Consider the following 21127-nt stretch of genomic DNA (forward strand, 5'->3'; position numbering starts at 1 on the left):
GGAATCATATTGCAACATACAAATGTATTAAATCACATTGTACACCTTAAACTTACACAATGTTATATGTCAATTAAAAAAAAAAGAAGACCAGGATGAATATCTTTATGTTAATCTTTGCACACATATATGAGTGTCACCTTAGAATTTATTCTTGGAAGTGAAATTATAGGAAGAAGGGGTATGAAGTATAGAAGCCTTTTGATAAATATCAACCAGCTGGTTTCTGGGTTAGAAGATTTTTGAAAAATCCTCTCATGATACTCGACCACATTTATGAAACATCACTTGAGAAATAGAAGAGTCAGTATAGTCATTTCCTAAAGAGCTTATGAGCAACTGAGTATATTTACCTTTAGATGGAAGTAATTATTTATTTCCTTAAAATATAAGATGCTCATTTCTGTATTTGTTATAGATACAACCCAGAATTTGCATCACTTCTCTTCTGTGAGCCTTAAATGTTTAGCTAGGACACTGCCTTTCCCTAATGGCTTTCATCTGCCTTTCCAAGTGATATCAGGTGCCAGCATGCTGTCCCTGGGCCTTATCGGTGACACAGGGTCTCCAGAAGGAACGAGCCCATAAACGCCAAGTCATTGTGTGCGAGGGATGGGCCGCTTCAGCCAGCAGCTGATTACCTGCTCCTGGAGCCCAGCCCAGCTGACACTGCTTAGGAAGAGGCTTTGAGATCTAATTAAGATCCGTTTCCCTGCTCTGTCACAGCACCCCGTAAAGACTGCCAGGCAATAATGAAGGTTCTTTTACTGAAAGACCCTAAGGAGGACGACTGTGGCCAGGATCCCTACATCAGGGTAAGTGCCTGACACACCTGGTCCCCGAAAGCCCAACACTGCCTCGTGATTGAAGTCAAGGGGAGGGTCCATCTGCTAAAACTCTGAGGAACTGGCGCAGAATAAGTTGTGAAATAGGACCTTTTCCTTATTTTCCAAACAACCCTGGCCAATTCAAAACCATATTTTCTTACCTGCAGGAATTAGGATTATATGGACTCGAAGCCACTTTGATCCCTGTTTTATCATTTGAGTTTTGGTCTCTTCCCAGTTTTTTGGAGAAGGTAAGATTCATCAGTGTCTGAGCACCATCGTTTCTGAATGAGACACGTTTGGTTTCTGTAGACTCTTACAGAATTCTAGGGGAAGGACCCATTTGCTAGCCCTCATCTCACTACCCAACTGTAAAACAAGGACGGCACGAGCTCACCTGCTCCAGGACTTGGCTGCTACTGGATCCTCAGCCCGAGCCTCTACCAGCGGCCCCAGAAAGCCACCCAACCTGGAGGTGGGCCCGTAAGGAGGCCCGGGAGAGCCAGTCATGCTGAGGCACCAAGCCTGTGCTGCTCTTGGCCACGCAGACCCTTCACCTTCCTCCTGTCATTCAGTCCACGCCCCTGACCTCAGCGAAGCGCAGAAGAGCCGTTGTTTCTCCCCAGGTTGGGCAGCTTGGCGGAGTTCTCCAGCAGATAAGAGGGAGAGTTGGGACTGCTTCCATGTATGGAGCGATAGTTATGGCCAGGGAAAGTCCCAGGAAAGCCCTCCAAATGCTTCCGACTAAAGATTCAGGGCCCAGCACCCCAGGCCCCATCAGTGTGCACCCTGTCACCGGACATCTCCCCGGGGGCACCGTTCTGGACACGTGGGCCCAGAGCCAGGGCGGCTTCATGGGACTGGTGTGCCCAGCCCTGCCCACCGGGCTCCCAGGCCGCTGTGAGCATCAGGTTCACCCCCGTGCTCTGCATGTCAGAGCCCACCTGTCACTCTGCAGAGGACCTCTCTGCTATCTCCCTTTGCTCTGAGCTGAAGATTGAATTATTCATTCAACAGTTTACTCAGCAAACATTGATTTGGCATCTGCCCTAGGTCTGTGTGCTGTGAGGAATGTATAAGGGACCCACATCGCATGCTCTTCCGTAAGCAGCTTTAACAGGGAACCAGAGCTCATCATTTGAAATCTTTGCTAGGCCCCTGTGCTCAGAAAAATACTAGAGTCTCTGTGGGAGCTTCTCCATCACCCCCAGCCAGTTTGTTTCATGAGGGGCTTCCTGGACTCCCTCTCTGAAGCTCCTGTTGGGCAGTGAGCGAGCGCACGGGCTTGGGAATCATAGGGGCATGTGCTCAAGTGCCGGCTCTGCCCCTCACCTTGGACTAGTTCTTTATCCTCGCCAAGCCTCTGTGTCTTAATCCGTGCGATGCAAATAGTGCCACCCGTCTCACAGGGCACTTTCACAGATTCAGTGCAGGATTATGTGTATAACAGCCCAGTGCCCAGCTCAGAATACGTGTTCAATAGATTTTATCACCATTTTTATGCTCAAAAACCAGGGCTTCAGCATGGATATCACTCCTTGAATGTTCCAGCTTTCTTATGGATGCAGGTCAAGTCTACCGTCCTGCCTGCACCCCAGCCACACCCAGACTGAGTCACATTGTCCCTTGGCTCCGTTACACCTGCCACCCTGCATCACACTGGCCTCTCCCTCCCCAAGACTGTGTGAGCTCCTTGAGGGAAATGCTGTGAATTTACCTGTATGTCCTTAAAGGCCTAGAGTAGTTCCAGGCGCATAGTAAGCTCTGTCTTGAGTGGATGGATGGATGGATGGATGGATGGATGGATGGATGGAAGGAATTAGTTTGCCTGCTACTATTGTGAAGCATTTAGAATTCTGGAAAGTGTTGAACTTGGCTATCATATAAAATGCCTTTGCTGTTGTTTGGTGTGCAGCTGTCTCACCCTGAAGGTTACGGGGGCCTCATTTTTACCAGCCCCAGAGCAGTGGAAGCAGTGGAGCTATGTTTGGAGAAAGACAATAAAACCGAAGGTAAGGGTGGGTCTGCTGTGAATGCCACTGGACTTTGCTTTGTCCTGTTGGTGATACTAGATTCCAGAAATAGCTGGACTTCAGGTTTGAGAAAGTGCAATGACTTTTAGTCAAAAACTATTTAGGTACCAAGTTACTTCGTGTTTTTGGAACCTTTGGAGGGAGCAGAAGATGAAATTCCTTCTTCTAAGCTGTTTCTTAGTGTCCCACACAGAACGACATGTTACATGGTAGCCTTCTGACCGGGGTGAGCGCTTCGTGGCACTGTGTCACCAGGAAGCAGGAGACGGTGCTACCTCCTAAATGCCCAGACGGGTGCCGCTGTGGGGGGTCTCCACGTGCACCCACCAGGTGGTCACAGTATGTGGGCGCCAGTCTCTTTCCTCACAGGGACGTTGGGAAGGTCCAGCAGCACATGAGAACAGTGCGTGCCGAGCCAGCACTCGATGATGTGACCCCGCCCAGGCCTCCTTCTCGCTTCCTTCCCTCTCTGCCAGAGCCCGGCTCTCAGACTGAACACCACCTTAGTCTGTCCCATCAGACAGCTTTGAGCTAACATGTGTGGAGTGCCTGCTGTATACCAGGCTCTATATTAGCTTGACATTCGCAATCTCATTCAATCCTGGACCAGCCAGAGACTCACCTACCGTGGTCCTCATTTTACAGATAAGAATGCTGAGGCTTGGGGAGAGTCAGCACCTGTCCAAGGCCCTGGAGCCCGTCTGTCAGGCCGGACCAGCTCCAGTTATACTAACAGGGGGAGGCAGCGGGACGGGTGGTTATCAAAGGGCTTTGCAGTCAGTTAGGCCTGGCCTCAGATGGCCATTCTGACCTTGGCGGCTTCCTTGACCTCGCTGAGCCTCAGTTTCCTTGTTTGTAAAGTGGGCACAATAATACTTGCATCCCAGGATCGTCACTTCTGCCACTAGTTAGAGCTCCTCTAGGGCCTACCGTGTGCCACACCAGGCCCTGGCTGCTTTATCCGTGAGGTAGGTATGGTTAGTATCCCCGCCTGACAAATGAGGAGCCTGTGGAGCAGAGGGCATGAAACTCTCCAAGACCACACGGTCTGTAAGTCACAGTTTTAAGATTCTAGCTGCGGAGTCTGAGTCCCAAAGTGAAGCATTCAGGACATCTCCTGGTGCGTGGTGACACTGAGCAAGTGACAGTGCAGAGTGGTCCTTATCTTTACAGTCAATTAGGCTTTCATTATAGCCAAAACAATCACCAACTCGGTGATTTCATATACACAGTTACCTCCTATTGAGGAGAAAGTCTAACGCTTTTCTTAGGGATGAGGACTTGTGCTGTCCAATCCTCAAGGCAACTCAGAACCGGAAGTACTGTTATTTCCAAAATGGAGAAAGAAGACTCGAGATGGAGAAGCGTGTGTATTCTCTCCCAGTGGTGCTTCAGGAATCTTGGTCTTACAGTTGTGCTTTCCCTTTTGTATGTGTTTTGAGGATGAAGATGATGAAAAAGAAAAAATCCCCAGCATGGACACTATAACTTTTTATAATGCTTTATAGTTTAAAAAGCATTTTCCCATACATTTTCTTTTTTTCTTTTTTTTGATTGAAGTATAGTTGGTGTACAATATTATATAAGTTACAGGTGTACAATATAGTCCATACATTTTCTTATTTTGATTGTTACAACAACTTTATGAATACAGGCAGGAGAGGTGTAGTTAATCCCCGTTATCTCGACAGGGAAACAGAGGAGGTGGGTCAGCTGACTTGCGAGGAACGAGCCCAAGTTAAGGGGCAGAGCCAGCTCTGAAGCCGGGCATTCTGATTTCACCCAGGGCTTGCTCCAACTCATATCTGCTATGATGCTTGGAGAATGGTTTGTTCACATGCTGTAGATAATGTTTAAATAAATATTATTTACGTTTGTGGGGTAGGAAAGGAAAGAAGGTGAAACTCAGTCTTTTATCGCTTTTTAAAAGGGAATTTCTCACGGGAGTGTAAAGGGTAGAGTAACACTATTGAATTTAAGGGAAAATTACACTCATAGTCAGATCTTAGGAAGGAAGAACCAGTGTTTCCTTATCTTCTAAAAGGATGTTGAATGCCAAGTGGCCTTGTGATACATTTATACTATCCACTTTCTCTTGGTTTTTCTTTAATCCATATTTAAAGATGTTTATTTTTTGTCATCAGATGATAGTGTTCTCTATTAAATTGTGTTTGTTTATGAACCTGATATTTATTCTCTTCTTTGTCCTAATAGATAAATGAGGCTTCCCATCTGAGATGACAGTTTCTTGACTGCTTTCAGATTTATATCCCGAATAAAACCAGTCATATTGCTTTATTAGACATTTAAGTTGCCTCTTTTTCACGACCAGTAATTTTTTCTTTAAAAGTCTAGATTATGGGGGGACATCCCTGGCTGTCCAGTGGTTAGGACTCAGCACTTTCACTGCCATGGCCCCGGGTTCAGTCCCTTGCTAAGATCCCGCAAGCTGCGTAGCACGGCCAAAAAGAAAACAGAAAAAAGTCTAGATTTTTGAATTTTAATATTACCATGCAAATTAATTCTTCAAGTTATGTTTACTAGTATGCACTAAAAATCCTTCTAGTGCCAACTGTGGAAGTGATTTGATACTTAATGCCTTCAATAAGGAAGGCATGTTGAAACATTTGCCAAAGTGATTTTAAAAATTTTGCCTGCGGAATATGGACAATATAAAAATGGATTTTAGTTTGAGATGCTGTTCTTTCTATTTGGTTATTAATAATTTTCCTTGCTCACAAGTTTTTAGGATGAACAAACAGCCTTGGGCAGCAGTCCAAATGGCCGCTTTGGTATTTGCAACTCACATCAAATTTCATGTTTTACAGTCTGGAGAAAGTCTCTGCAAGAAAAATGGAATGCTAAGTCAGTGTATGTGGTGGGAAATGCTACTGCTTCTCTAGGTAAGCAGTCAAGGTACAAATAAAACACCAAAGAATGACTGTGATATTGTGATTATAATAAGAAATATATATTTGGTCTTTGTCCCTGTTCCTGGCACAGAGCTCCTAAAACCCTTGGAATTTCCTGAGTGATAAAAAAGATAAGGTGGGGCTTCCCTGGTGGCGCAGTGGTTGAGAGTCCGCCTGCCGATGCAGGGGACACGGGTTCGTGCCCCGGTCCGGGAGGATCCCACAAGCCACGGAGCGGCTGGGCCCGTGAGCCATGGCTGCTGCGCCTGCGCGTCCAGAGCCTGTGCTCCGCAGCGGGAGAGGCCACAGCAGTGAGAGGCCCGTGTACCGCAAAAAAAAAAAAAAAAAAAAGATAAGGTGTACTTTGTTATTCATAACAAACCTCTTTCAACTCCACCTGAGATGACTTTAATGGGGTGACTTTTGGAAAACCCCTTAAATTGGAGGCTAGTTGCCATGGGAACCAATCCTCCGATTAGAGTAGGAACTTTCAGCCTCATGCCCTCCCTGCCTCCTACTTCCAGGGAGAAGACATCAGCCAGAGGTTGAATTAATCAATCAATTATGGCTGTGTATGAAGCTGCCATAAAAATCCAGAAGGACAGTAATGCGGAGGGTGCTGGGAGGCTGGAGCCAGGAGAGGGCACGGAAGCTCAGGTCCTCCCTGCATACCTGCCTGCTGCACCTCTTCCATCTGGCTGTTCATTTACACCCTTTGAAATATCCTTTGTAATAAATCTGCAGTAGTTAGTAAACCATCTTCCTGAGTTCTGTGAGCTGTTCTAGCAAATGATCCAACCCAAGGAGTGGGTTGTGAGAACCTCCGATTTAGAGCTGGTCAGTCAGAAGCACAAGCAGAGAGCTGGGTCTGAAGTGGGAGCAGTTTGTGGGACTGAGCCTTCCATCCTCGGGATTTGACGCTACCTCCCAGTAGAGAGTGTCAGACTTGAGTTCACTTGTAGGACACCTAGCTGAGAACTGGAGAATTGCTTGGTGTGGAAAACCCACACATTGGGTAACCAGAGTGCAGACGTGTGGTGATGAGAGCAGAGAAGGAAAAGAGGAGGTTTCCTTCCACACTGACTTAGCTTTGTTCATTGAACACTATAGTTCAGTTTAAAACATGATTTTTTTCCTTTTTAAATTTACAAAAAGTAATTAATTAGTTAACTATATAATGCTGCTGATAAGGGTGCGGTGAAACAAATGTATTCAAATATTGCTAAATGGCATTGAAATTTGGTTCACATCTTTTGAGAAGTACTTGGTTGGCATGTATTCAAAAGCTTTGCCAAAATAGTTGTACCCTTTGGCCCACTAATCCCTTTGCTGGTAAAATCTGTCCAAGCTGTTTCGAAGAAGACTTACAGAGAAGTTATAAATACAAGGCAAGGAACAATTTTTCCTGAACCTTTTGAAACTAAGTTGCTGATAATGATGCCTTACCATCCAAAGCCACAGGTCTAGGGAGGGCAGGGCTGGGACCCAGCTCCCTCTCGTCTCCCTACACCAGCCTCCAAGGGGAGACTTTCTCCATGTCATTTGTAAGGCATGTGCCTTTGTACTTGCACATTTTAAAAACAACACAGGAACAGGACTTTAATAACCATGTAAAGAAATATATTTTGTTGTTGTTGTTTTCCAGTGAATAAAATTGGCCTGCATACAGAAGGAGAAAACTGTGGAAATGCAGAAAAGCTTGCAGAGTACATTTGTTCTAGTAAGTAGAACAAGGTCGCCCCAAATGAAGCCCATTTATTTTTGTTGGTCGGTCTCACAACCAGCGCCTCGGGAAAGGGCCACCTCCTCGGTGATGATGCTGATACTGTGGCTGATGGGTGTGTGCCGCTCCAAGACCGTGGCTGCCTTGTATCTGCATCTGTCTGTGCTGGTCTGAGATCCAGCCTACTGCCCTCCACCCCCTCCACCCAAGGACTTGAGACAACTTGAACGTGACACAGAATAAAAGGGCTGGAGACAAAACCAGAAGCAAGACCCTCTGCAGGGATTGTAAGGGGAGTGGAAGCAGCAGAAGCTGCCGGCACCGTCCCTCTGTCTGCCGGCTCCCCGCCTTCCTGGTAGGAGTCTCTTCCCTGTCCGAATTCCCCCCCCCACAAAGCCCGCTCCCCCTAAAGAGCCCACTCAGCCCCCCATAAGCTCATCACTGGGCAGCATATGGGCTGAGACTTAAAATGGTAAGGGTTCTGGGGATACTTGTGTTTAAATAAGGATTAAGCTTTAATTATGAACGTTTCGGCTTCTGACGAAACATGGGCCAAGATTTTTGGAGCAGAACTCTCCGAGAGAGAGGACGGAGAGGCTCGATATGTACTTGCAGGGGAGCCCCACCTCCAAGTTGTGTGTCCCAGTCTCTCCCCTACACGTCTGATCCAACTGCACACACATGCTCTTGTGTCCTTGTCACTTGGATCCCTCCCTGAGAGATGTGTGACATCAGACCCCCACGTGAAAGATGACACAGAACCAGCTTGCCTTCTGTCACTGAGAGGGAATCAGAGCTTCGCTCCTCGGGGTCAGGGGGTGTGGAACTGTCTGCGAGGGCCAGATACGCCGTCTTTGCGGCCACATCCTCTGCCCGTCGTAGCATGAGAGCAGCCGTAGACCATGGGCTGGGTTCTGACCTGGGTTTGCGGTTTGCAGACCCTTTCTAGAGCTTGCTGAGCTAGAAGACAGGGCCAGGTTGGCTGCTGACGCCTGAGGTTTTGCTCTGAGGTGGTCCCAGGAGAGGGGTGTCTTCTCTGCCCCTGGGGTGGTGGTTTCAGGGTGGGCAGGGAGCCAGGACACCTTAACCAGGAATTTTTACGGCTTCTGGGACCGTGGTGCGTGGTTTTGTGTCTGGGCGTGGTGTGTAAGAACATTTCTTCTCCAGGTAACGATCTCTAAAGTCTGAGGAGGCCTTCCTGTCACGAGCCAGTGCTGTTGGTGAAGGTTCTCAAGCTCGTGTGTTTCTGTTGACCCCTAGGAGCTGGACCTGAAAAAGTCGCACATCCTCCACTTCCCCGTGGACCAGGCCCCCTGGAGCTCAGGCAGGGGATGGCAGAGGGACTTCCCAGGTTCCCAGTTGGCTCTCCTTTCTCCCCTTTTCTTTTAAGAACTATTTTATTTCCTCTTTCCTGGGTCACTGTATGCGCTGTGTTAACATCGAGGACGAGACGTTCCTGGGTGGTCAGCGTGTTCCTGACGCGCCCCCTGCCTCGCCTCATTTGGTCCTCACTACCGTCCACTGCAGGCTGCACAGTCCAGTATGGCAGCCAGGAGCCACATGTGCCTATTTAAATATAAATCAATTTAAATTAATCGAAATAAAAACGTGGCTCCCCCGTCACACCAGGCACAGGCCACAGCTCAGCTGTCACTGGCGGCTCAGGCACCACAGGGGCAGCCTAGGGGCACCCAGCATCACCCAGCGCTCTTCTCAATGGTGCTGTTGTCCAGGCTACGGGGACCGAGTGACCATCCAAGGTCCCAGAGCTGGGAGGGGACAGGCGGGAGGGCAGACTCCACACGGCACGGCCAGTGTCCACCCCGTGGGTCCTAATGAGTCTTCAGTTCGCACTTGGAATAGCATCCACATGAGAGTCCGTCTGACGCTGGCAGGACGCTCTCCTCGGTTCTCCCCAGGCGTTAATGATTTTCTCCCCCAGTCAGCTCTGAAGCTTGATCTTTAAAAGCCAAGAATCTACTTCCAGTGCTTGGAGTAAACAGGCCAGTTCATAGTTATTGCTTATTTATTTTACTTAAACACTTATTTATTCTGTCACAGGCACTGTTATAAGCGCCTAAAGCTATTAGCTCATTTAATCTGAAAGCTCGTAGTTCTGACAGACGGTTCTTCCCTCCTGGGCTATCTCCGCTAAGGGAAAAGGAAGTATCAATACAAGTTAAGTGGTCCAAGGTAGAAGAGCATTTCAACATTTTGAGAGAGAGCGAAGGAGGGGGAGGGTGTCAGAGGCAGACAGATTGTGCGGGTTATTTGAACTGTCCCCCTGGACTTGCGCTGAGCTGACCAAGGGCTTGTCCCTGCAGCCTCGCCCACTTGCTGGGCTCTCCTTCTGTCGCCCAGTCAGTCTCGTGGTCCTAATTACCTATGTTAAGTGCCCACCGCCTGCACAACTGGACCCTCCCTCACAGCAGGCCTGAGAGGGCACGGTCATCGCAGTCATGGAGGGCGTGAGAGTTCTACAGACACTCACGTCTCCTCCAGCGAAATGACATTTACGCGCTCAGTCTAGTTCTTAATCACCAGCAGTGACTGTGTACAGAGCTCCCGCTCCAGCTGCATAACATCCTCTTAGGACTTTCAACACAGCTGCTGTCCTCAGCCCGACAGCCCAGCGGGCCAGGCCCCCTTCCCGTTAAAGGAACGCGGAGCAGAGCGTCTGAGCCCCGTGGTTCGCCATCCCGCGTCGGGTTAGACCCCTGCCGGGCCCCTGTCGCTCCCTGTCGTCCTGGGGACACCTCACCTCTCACCCCTGTGTAATCAACCGGCTTTTACATTGGCCTATTTAGCTTTGGCCTGTTTGGGTTAAAAATCAGTAGGCAGTGAGGTCATCCCAAAAAGGAAATTTTTTTAAAATAATGAATCATTTATGTTCCATAAACGATCTTATGACAAAGAGGAAGGGTTGGGTGGTTGAGCTATGCCGTTTTTGGAGATGCTGTCAGTTCACATGGTGATGAGATGGGCCAGAGAGGTCCTCATCCACCAGAGTTTGTTTCCCGTAAATGTACCCAGTAATCTGCTCCATTGTTCAGTCATGGAAGCGTCCCGTGAGGAGTTTTGCTCAGGACATAATCCATTCGGGAGTGCTTTGGCTTCTTGGAGGAGGTTAGCACCCAGGAAGTACAGTCACGGGATGTCTCTCCTCTCCTGCGGCAGGTCTCAACCAGGACATTTTCAGGTTTTCCTCCCTTGTGCTGCTATGGTGGTGCTTTGCCATGAAGCCAGCTGAGCTGGTTGGTCCTGCTCGGCCTGCCTCTCCACCGGGCACTGGGGGTGCAGTGGGAAAAAGATGCCTGCCCTGCACCAGGATGTGCGTCCAACTCCCCATCTCCCTAGTAGTGACCAGCAGTCAGAGAACACAGATGAGCAGCTCAGTGCTCTGCTGGACCCGCAGAAGAAAGGCTGTGAAGGGCCGATTCTGGAATCTTCCGGAAGCCCCTTGCACACCCCTGGGGTTGAGGCTGCAGGAAAAGTAGGCCCCTGGTTTGGCTGCTGTCCTACAGCTGCCCCACAGCAGGTGCTGGGGAGGGTCTGTGGGAGCCGCTTTGGCCCCTAGGCTCCTGGACACCCCACCACCAAACACACACACGGACACACACACACTGGAGGGACACCTGGGCTCTGGTTCAGAATAGCACCTGGTCATGGCTTTGAAAGTGTGTCATGAGGGATGGCATCTATACTGCGTGAAAACATTTCCTCACACTGGAAAAGAGAAAGCGGTGAACATCTGTTATCTACAGTATATTTAAAAGTTTTCCAATTGCTTGTGTTCTTTTATGTCGGTACTGTACTTACAGAGCCGTTTAAATAAAACACTCGCTGGTTTGTAATTATTGGACAACTTGAAATAAGGACGCCTACAGTCATTCCTGTTGTTTAGCTGGGCCTTCGTGGAGATGGTGCCGGAGGGGGAGAGCTTGGCTTGTTCCCCCCTCTGATTGCAGGCACCGAAAGGGGATGTGTTCAGAGAGATCTTCCAGATGTGAGGAAATGCGTCTTTGTGCCTGACCAGCACTCGCCCCAGCTCCTTACATCTGATGGACAGACGGAAGGGGAGAGCGGTCGCCTCCACTAAAGTGCTTTGTTCTCACAGTGCGGAGGATTCCCATCTGACCGCCCATCAGTTTTGCTGGGAGGTGGTGTCTCACACGCTGTCTCCACGGCTCTGCAGAGCGAGGCCTGCGGCTGAGTCTCCCAGGGCGGAGATGTGCGCAGGGACAAGAGGCTGGGACCCCGCGCGGCCAGCCCTCGGCCCTCGGGCTCCTGGCCTGGCGGCCGAGAAGTGTCCTTACAGCTTCACTGCAGCGGCTGCCGTCTCCTGCCTCCTCGTGGCGGGAGCCCAGGCTCCAAACACCTCCCGGCCCATCCGGGCTCCTCCAGAGGCAGAAACGGTTGCTCCAAGGCCACCACCAGGCCTGACCTCTAACCTGACTCTGGTCACTGCACTCTAAGTGGTGATGGCTGCCCGGAGCCACCACGACGGGAGGGACTTAGGGAGCAGGGGTGACAGCAGCCCCGGGCTCTTGCGGATGTTAGTAGTCTAGCGCTGTTGCCCACGTGACCCCCCTGAGCTTCCTCCCGCTCATGGTCCTGGAACCAAAGACGCAGGGCAGGGCCCGGGGCTGTGTCTCCATCTACAGAGTGCCTCTTTATTCACAGGGGAGTCGTCAGCACTGCCTCTTCTGTTTCCCTGTGGAACCCTCAAAAGAGAAATCCTGCCGAAAATGCTCAAGGACAAAGGTGACTCCCCCTCCTCTCTGGGGTCCACCGAGAGCCTTCGCGGTGGCGAAGTGTCAGCCCTGGGGACCTACAGGGAGAGCAGGCCTGGGATGGACCGGCCAGGCCGGAAGGTGCAGGGTGCAGTCCTCTCTCCTGCTTCAGATCCGCTCCCATCCACCCGCTCAGCTCAGCTGGGAGCATGCAGAGGGGCACGGGGCCTTCCCTGGGAGGTCGGGTGGGCAGTGGCGTGGTGGCGACCCTGGGGCGGGCACGTGTGGAAACCAGTCCAAGCGTGGAGCTGATCTCATCACACACTCAAAGCAGCGTCCACCAGCCCAGCCAACCTAGGATCGCTCCAAGTCCATCCCCCCGGGCTCCATCCCAAGGTGCCAGGGACCAAGGTGTCCAGGCCCTAGTAGGCTCGTGGCTTCAGCCCGCAGGCTGGTAAAACTCCCTCCAAGCTCTGCCTGCAGCCCTGGCCCTCAGTGTGGGATTCCACACGGACAGCATCCGTGGGGGAGCGTCCCGGGCCAATCCCGCGGGCAACCCACACAAACACGGGAACAAAAGGCGTCCGTGGTATGAAGGAAGGCCGAGTTTTCGGGATCCTCATCCTTCTTCTGCCATCTCAGCCTCCTCTACCGCGTGAGCCACTCCGCAGTGTTAAGCAGGGTGCAGAGGGCCGGCCGAGTCTGCTCGCACTGAGCCCACACCTCTCAGCTCCCGGCGGCTTGTTCCGGGAGTGTCCTGCAGCACCGGGCGGTCTCCACTACCTGTGCCCCGCAGTGTGTTCCCGGGGCAGTGAAGTCTGTCTTCTGGCTTGTGTCCTGATTGTGTCCAGGGATTCCCGTGGAGAGCTTAACCGTCTACCAGACGATCCCACACCCAGGGATCCAGGGGAACCTCAACAGCTACTATTCCCAGCAGGTGTGTGGGGTTTCCAGGGAGCTGGGCGGGCAGGGCTGAGGGGCGCAGGCCTCCTGACGCTGGTTCTGCCATCCCCAGCTGTGCCACTTTGAGGAGGCCATCTTTTGGCTCCATCTCTGTATCTGGGAAGTCGGAATAGACCTATCTCTAAGGTTTTTACAAGGATTAAAGGAGATAATTTACACAAAACCCTTTGCACAGCCTGGGGTCAACAGTGGCTTGATGTCATTCTTCATGGTGTGGGGCACTGGTGGAGCTGCAGGGCAGAGGCTGGAGAGGGGCTGGGCCCACACTGGGAAGGCCTTCAGGGCCCACGGGGGAGTCTGGATTGAATTTGGGAGGCCGCGGGAACCTTTGGAGGCTTCAGTCAGAAGGGTGCACGGCTCTTGTTTGGGCTGATTGAGGTTTTCCACATCTGTATCCAGTAAGACACCTCCCCTTCCTCTCCAGGACAGGCTTCTGAATGCCTGGCTGGTACTCGGAGACCCTGTTAGCACAAACCAAAGCTTTCAGAAAGGCCAAGTGGGCCAGTCTGTCTGCTGTCTGCTCCATTTCCGGAAGGGATGGGGCATTGATGGGGAGCGGGGCTGCTGCCTTACTTGATCAGCGTGCTTTGGCCACACAAGCTAGAGGCATTGTCCACTCTCCTGGGCGCTGGGTCCACGGTGCCTGTGTCCTCTGATCTGGGGGCCTGCAGAGCGACCAAGGAACAGCACCCAGCCTCTCCCATCGCACCCCTCTCTAAACAGTTCCCGACCTGAACTCCGCCTCCGTGGAGCCCAGAACGCCAGCATCAGTGGGGACCCTCCTGCTGTGAATGTACCTGGGCTGCCTGTGGCTGCTTCCTGGGGCTCTGGGGGCTGATGGTGACGGGTAGAGGAGCTCAGCCCCAAGGCAAGGGATTGACCTTGTTCTCTCTGCCTGCAGGGCATTCCCGCCAGCATCACGTTTTTCAGTCCCTCTGGCCTGACACACAGTCTCAAGCATATTCAAGAGTTATCTGGTGACAACATTGACCAGATTAAGGTGAGGTATTCAGTGGGCTTTTGATCTTTTTCAGATGCTCTTTTTTTTTTTTTTTTTTAACTTTTACTAACTAGCCTAGAGTTTCCATGTGAAGTCAAAGCACTCCTGACCTCACAGACGCCCTGATGGAAGCTCTGTAGAAAAGGCAGGGCTGGACTACCCTGGTGCTCCACTGGTTAACACTCTGCACTTCCATTGCAGAGGGCTCGAGTTCCATCCCTGGTCCGGGAAGTTCCACATGCTGCACGGAATGGCCAAAAAAATAAAAAAAGGCCAGGCTTTAGGAGTCCCAGGCCCCGCTTGCAGCTCAGCAGTGCCACTTCCTGGCTGGTGCTCTTGGACTAGTTGCTTAACCTCTCTGAGCCTGTCTCCTCATTTGTAGCATGAGGATAATTATCCCTTTGTGGCTTTTATAGACATGTGTATGGTCTTCCCTGATAGGTTATTCTCAGGATTAGATGGAAGAATTCAGGCAAAGTCCTTAGCTCAGGGCCTGGCACAGGTATTAGCATCCTTTCCCTTTTTCCCCATCTAACCGTCTTGAAATTGTTCTAAAAGTGATTCCCCTTTTCACGTCTTTTAATTCAAAGGATTTCCATTCGCACCTTTAGGGACTGTTTGTTAGGAGTCTACAAGTAGTTACAGCGCTGTGGTGCCTGTGATGGGGATGTTCTTAAAGGGCTCAAGGGGGACTGAGGAGGGGGCGTGGGTATGACTGGGAGTGCCCAGGACAGGCCGCTAGCATTGCGGGCACTCACACAGCCAGGAGTGAAGGCCCTTACCTTTCATGACAGGTGCAGCTCACAGCACCCCTGGGGGGCGGTCAGGACTGTCTCAGTAGTATACACACTGCCGGCCCCTCCCTCCACCCTGGCTGGCACGCTCACTCCGGTCAGTGCCCAAGGACGGAGCACGGGCATCAGCACTGAGCTATCGGGGGCACTGCTCAGGGACACTGTCTGCAGCCTGGGTCCAGCCCTGCAGGCAGGCTCCATGGGCCCAGCCAGGCCCGTGGTGGTGAGTCCGAGAGCGGAGCTCTCCAGACGCCCTCTCTCCTGTGACCAGACGATTTCAGAGGGAATAAAAGGCTCACGGGGAAAACTCATTTTGTGACCAAGCTGCTTCTCCTGAAATTATGTCTGCTGTTTGCTGGTTCCCAATCTCAGGGAGTTTCTTTCCTCCTTCCTTCCTTCCTTCCTCCTTCCTTCCTTCCTTCCTTCTTTCTTCCTTCCCTTCCCTTCCCTTCCCTTCCCTTCCCTTCCCTTCCCTTCCCTTCCCTTCCCTTCCCTTCCCTTCCCTTCCCTCCCCTCCCCTCCCCTCCCCTCCCCTCCCCTCCCTCCCCTCCCTCCCCTCCCCTCCCCTCCCCTCCCCTCCCTCCCCTCCCCTCCCCTCCCCTTCCTTCCCTTCCCTTCCCTTCTTTCTTTCCTTTCTTTCTTTCCTTTTTTTTTTTAAACATCTTTATTGGAGTATAATTTCTTTACATTGTTGTGTTAGTTTCTGCTGTATAACAAAGTGAATCAGCTATATATACATATGTCCCCATATCTTCTCCCTCCCACCCTCCCTATCCCACCCCTCTAGGTGGTCACAGAGCACCAAGCTGATCTCCCTGTGCTATGCAGCTGCTTCCCACTAGCTATCTGTTTTACATTTGGTAGTGTATATATGTTCATGCCACTCTCTCACCTTATCCCAGCTTACCCTTCCCCCTCCCCGTGTCCTCAAGTCCATTCTCTACATCTGCATCTTTATTCCTGTCCTGCCCCTAGGTTCTTCAGAACCTTTTTTTTTTTTTTTAGATTCCATATATATGTGGTAGCATATGGTATTTGTTTTTCTCTTTCTGACTTCACTCTGTATGACAGACTCTAGGTCCATCCACCTCACCACAAATAACTCAATTTCGTTTCTTTCTATGGCTGAGTAATATTCCATTGTATATATGTGCCACATCTTCTTTATCCATTCATCTGTTGATGGACACTTAGGTTGCTTCCATGTCCTGGCTATTGTAATTAGAGCTGCAGTGAACACTGTGGTACATGACTCTTTTTGAATTATGGTTTTTTCAGGGTATATGCCCAGTAGTGGGATTGCTGGGTCATATGGTAATTCTATTTTTAGTTTTTTAAGGAACCTCCATACTGTTCTCCATAGTGGCTGTATCAGTTTACATTCCCACCAACAGTGCAAGAGGGTTCCCTTTTCTCCACACCCTCTCCAGGATTTATTGTTTGTAGATTTTTTGATGATGGCCATTCTGACTGGTGTGAGGTGATACCTCATTGTAGTTTGATTTGCATTTCTCTAATGATTAGTGACGTTGAGCATCCTTTCGTGTGTTTGTTGGCCATCTGTATGTCTTCTCTGGAGAATTGTCTATTTAGGTCTTCTGCCCGTTTTTGGATTGTGTGGTTTGTTTTTTTGATATTGAGCTTCATGAGCTGCTTATAAATTTTGGAGATTAATCCTTTGTCAGTTGCTTCATTTGCAAATATTTTCTCCCATTCTGAGGGTTGTCTTTTCGTCTTGTTTATGGTTTCCTTTGCTGTGCAAAAGCTTTTAAGTTTTATTAGGTCCCATTTGTTTATTTTTGTTTTTATTTCCATTTCTCTAGGAGGTGGGTCAAAAAGGATCTTGCTGTGATTTATGTGATAACAGTGTTCTGCCTATGTTTTCCTCTAAGAGTTTTATAGTGTCTGGCCTTACATTTAGGTCTTTAATCCATTTTGAGTTTATATTTGTGTATGGTGTTAGGGAGTGTTCTAATTTCATTCTTTTACATGTAGCTGTCCAGTTTTCCCCCAAGCTACAGTAATCAAGACAGTATGGTACTGGCACAAAAACAGAACTATCGATCAATGGAACAGGATAGAAAGCCCAGAGATAAACCCACGCACATATGGTCACCTTATCTTTGATAAAGGAGGCAAGAATATACAATGGAGAAAAGACCACCTTTCTTTCTTTTTTAATGTTTCTTTTTTAAAAACAGCCTTTTTTTTTTTTGGCCGTGCTGCAGGGCTTTGTGGGATTTTAGTTCCCCAACCAGGGGGCGAACCTGGGCCCTCAGCAGTGGGAGCGCAGAGTCCTAACCACTGGACCACCAGGGAATTCCCTAAAAAATAGCTTTATTGAGATATAATTCACATACAATAAAACTCACTTTCTATGAATTACATATGTACCCTTTTAAAGTGTACAATTCAGTGGTTTTTAGTAAATTCACAGAGGCGCGCCACCATCACCCTCTCGGTGCAGAACATTTCAGAGCCACGAAAGAAACCGCATGTCCATTAGAGTCACTCCCCAACCCCCTAGCAACCACTAATCCAATCTCTGTCTCTGCAGATCTACCTATTCTGGACTTTTCATATAAATGGAATCATACCATACGTAGCCTTTTGAGACTGGCTTTTTTCAGTTGGCATAATGGTTTCAGGATTTACCCATACCGTCATGTGTCAGTACTTCCTTCCTCTGTATTGCCAGGTAACAGTCCCTTCTATGAATATACCAGAAGGAGTTTCTTGTTGTGGTTTTGGTTTGGATTCCCCTAATGGCTAGTGATGTTGAGCATCTTTTCATGTGCTGTTGGCCATTTTTATATCTTCTTTAGAGAAATGTCTACTCACATCCTTGCCACTTTTTAACTAGGTTGCCTTTTTGTTCAGTTGTAAGAGTTCTTGTTTTCTGGATACAAGTCCCTTATCAGGTATGTGATTTGCAGAAACTTTCTCCCATTCTGTGAGTTGTCTTTTCACTTTTTTAACGGTGTTCTTTGAAGCACAAAAGTTTTCTTTATCTAGTTTTTATTTTATTATTTGTGCTTTTCATCATGTATCTAAGAAAACATTGCCTAATGCAAGGTCATTGAAGATTCACTCCTATATTTTCTTCTAGTTTTATGGTTTTAGCTCTTACATTTAGGTCTTTGATCCATTTGGAGTTAATTTTTGTTTATGATGTGAGGTAGGGGTCCAGCTTCATTTTTTTTCCTCAGGGAGTTTCTTGAGGGGTAGCTGCTTCATGGGGGGGAGCGTGGGAGCTACAGGAGCCCGAGCTTCTGTGAGACAGCAGCCTCCTTCCCCTCATTCCCACACGCGCTGGGGAGGAGTGTCAGGCCACAGCGTCCTGAGGTTGTGCAAGGGTGGTATCTTGTTCACACTACCGCCAGCCTGCCTGGGGGGGTGGGGAGGGGGCTGCTGGGCAGGGGCTGCCATTGTCGGGGGGCTCACCTTCACAGACCACTCCCAGGCGGGTCCATGTCCACGGTGTTAGTCCAGAGGGGCGTGGGGATGAGCACGTTCTCTGCCAGAAGCTGTCGATCTTCTCAGTTCACCCCTGCGCTGGCAACTGAGAGGCAGGGTCATTGTGCCCCTTTCACAGATGAGGAAACCGAGGATCAAAAAGGCTAAGTGATTTGTAATGACAGCTAGCGAGGGCCAGAGTCACAGCGAAAAATCCTGTTCAGCACAAAGTGAGGCTCTGGACGGGACCTTCAGACACGAGCTTGTCTGGAGAGGGGCGTCCTGCTGACGAGGCCCAGGCCGTTGGAGCTTCTAATCTGGGATAACGATGGTCCTACAGGTAGCAGCCGCTGACGGTCACTGGGCGTTTGTGCCAGGCATGGGGCCATGCGGGTGGTTACACGCATTGCTCAGCTAATCCTCAGAGCAGCCTGAGGAGGAAATCTCTTAACCTTTCTGCTTCACGGAGGAGGGGACGGAGGCCCAGAGAGGGCAGGTCACTTGCTGAGGCCACCGTCCTGTGCAGCTGCGATGTGAACCCGACCCTCTGGCTCCGGACCCTGGTCCTGACCGCTCTGCTTTCCTAGGGCCCAGCCACCACCCCATGCTGCACGCAGAGCCCCTTTCAGACTGTGTTCAGTGCTCCACCCGGCCCCGCCGTGGCAGGCGCTGATTGATTCCAGGCCTCTCCTGCCCGCCCCCCACCCCACCCCACCAAGCCCGGGCCGCAGGGCTAGCGAGAGCTCGCTCAGGCCGATGGTGAGGCTGTCAAGAGACGGAGGCTTTTTGCAGGCGGTAGAGCTGGGTTCACATCAGGAGGTGTCATCTCATTTATAAGCTCTCACGTGAGGAGTGATGTCCTAACAGACAGGAGGCAACAGGCCCTGATCCCATCGCCCCCTGCGGGTGCACTGAGGCCCCTCTGTCTTCTCCCTGCAGTTCGTGGCCATTGGGCCCACCACAGCCCACGCCCTGGCCGCGCAGGGCCTGCCCGTGAGCTGCACCGCAGAGAGCCCCACGCCGCAAGCCCTGGCTGCGGGCATCAGGACGGCGCTCCAGTCCCATGGATGCTGAGTGAGAGGCCCCAGCGCCCTCCCTGGGCGGAGCTGCCCCTGTGGGCCCAGGACCAGGTGCTACTGCGTCCCGGTGAAGCCAAGCATCGGGCAGGGGCTCCTGGGAAACCGCCCCCTCACACTTCTGCCTCGCGCCCGGGGGAGCCCCCGCCAACACCGAGGCTGGGCCGGGACCCGGGGCCGCGTCAGGCCCACGTGCGCCTGACGTCCCTTCGTGGAGTCCAGCTCGGACCCCCGCCCGGCGCACGCGGCTCCTGTGGCAGCAGAAGGAAATCAAATAAAGTGCACTGGCCACTCCTGCTGACTGTGCCTTGTTACTTGCTGTCTGTGGTTTCAGTGCAAAGCTGTGTTTGGCGCCCACGTTCTGAGAACTGACAAACCTGGTATGAATAATAAAGTTTGCTGTGTGTGAAGGAGTTTTATTCATCTTACAGAAGGACCTCGAAATTCCTGCTTTGTGGACAACTGTAATTCGAATACAGAGAGGCTTTCTTTCCTTCAGAGACAGAAAAACCGCATCAGTCCGCTGGGCTTCCCAGAGGCTGGCGAGGGGGCTCCCGTACTTCGAGGGGCTCCCGTGCAGATGCAGGGCCTGCAGGGAGGTTTCGGGAATCCGTCCCCGAACTTTATTCCCATTTTTATAAGCTTGGCCTGGCTTCTGAGCTGGGTTGAATGAAACCCGTGTCTGTCTGTCAGTCACGTGAGCTTGTGGTAGGAAAGATCCCTGTGCTCCCCGCGCATGGCGGGTCCCGTTGGAAGGCGTTTGCAATTGAGCGACTCCAGCCCCGTGCAGGGGCTTTGCCTCTCTGATGTCCATTCCCGTTAACAGCCCTCGGGAGTAGATGTCACTAGTATTCCCATTTCTCTGGTGAAGAAGAGGAGACTCAAGAAGTTAAGTGACAGCTAGTGAGTGACAGAACCAGGATGAATTTAGAAGGGGTTTGTGGACTCAGCACGTAGACCAGGACCGGTGACGTTCATACACCACCTCACATCAGATGAACATTAGCTCGGGGGGGGGGGGGCGGCCGTCTGTTCCTGACGTGGGGGCAGGGGAGGGGTGTGTCAGGGGTCGGGCTGCAGGGCTGCCTTAGGTGGTCTGCCCACCACTTTGGTGGTGCTGAGTGCAGGGGGCATGCCCAGTACCCTGTTTTTGCTCCCGGCTCTTCAGAAGTGGCAGTTGGGTTTTGGGGGTCTTTTTGTATCACGTTGCCCAGAATTTGCCCCAACGGCAAATGCACGCAGTTATTTTTAGTCCCTTATAGTTTCTTTGTATTTTGTTGCTCAAGGAGACGTTTGTCCAGGTGCAAGCACTGCAGCAAAGGGTCCCAGGGCCCAGAGCCCAGCCTGCTGGGTCCCATAAAAGACTGTCCTTTGGGGTCGATGATGCCCAGACTGGGTGAGCCGGTCCCCTGATCATGTGCTTGGGGGTCAGGGCAAGGTCAAGTTGGTATAGAAACGGTGGTTTCTGTACTTTTGGCTAAGGCAGAGTTGCAAGCACAAACCTTTAGCATTATGAGCAGAACTGAAAATTATAAAGCTATGTATAAAAATCCTTTTAACAATGCTGAACCACGGGAGTCTGCTTTGTTACTTTACTAAGTGCAATGAAC

The 21127-nt window shown here is 50.7% G+C and overlaps 1 protein-coding gene across 6 annotated transcripts in view; it reads left to right on the plus strand.

Moving 5' to 3' along the window:
* Positions 1–20512, plus strand: part of UROS (uroporphyrinogen III synthase) — a 34974-nt gene extending 14462 nt beyond the window's left edge. The window contains exons 2-11 of one of the 6 annotated variants that reach the window (XR_009559290.1): positions 727–815; positions 995–1078; positions 2743–2839; positions 5689–5763; positions 7418–7492; positions 12179–12259; positions 13080–13165; positions 14093–14191; positions 17543–17683; positions 19381–19517. Coding sequence is in view for 5 of the 6 variants with exons in the window: in XM_030832058.2 (XP_030687918.2) it covers positions 727–815; positions 995–1078; positions 2743–2839; positions 5689–5763; positions 7418–7492; positions 12179–12259; positions 13080–13165; positions 14093–14191; positions 19381–19515 (821 nt within the window). In the remaining variant the exon portion in view is untranslated. The other 5 variants (XM_030832058.2, XM_070043855.1, XM_070043856.1 and 2 more) reach the window with 5 other exon arrangements.
* Positions 20513–21127: the final 615 nt, after the last annotated feature.

Source organism: Globicephala melas, chromosome 16 (genome assembly GCF_963455315.2).
Source record: "Globicephala melas chromosome 16, mGloMel1.2, whole genome shotgun sequence".
Lineage (NCBI taxonomy): Eukaryota > Metazoa > Chordata > Mammalia > Artiodactyla > Delphinidae > Globicephala > Globicephala melas.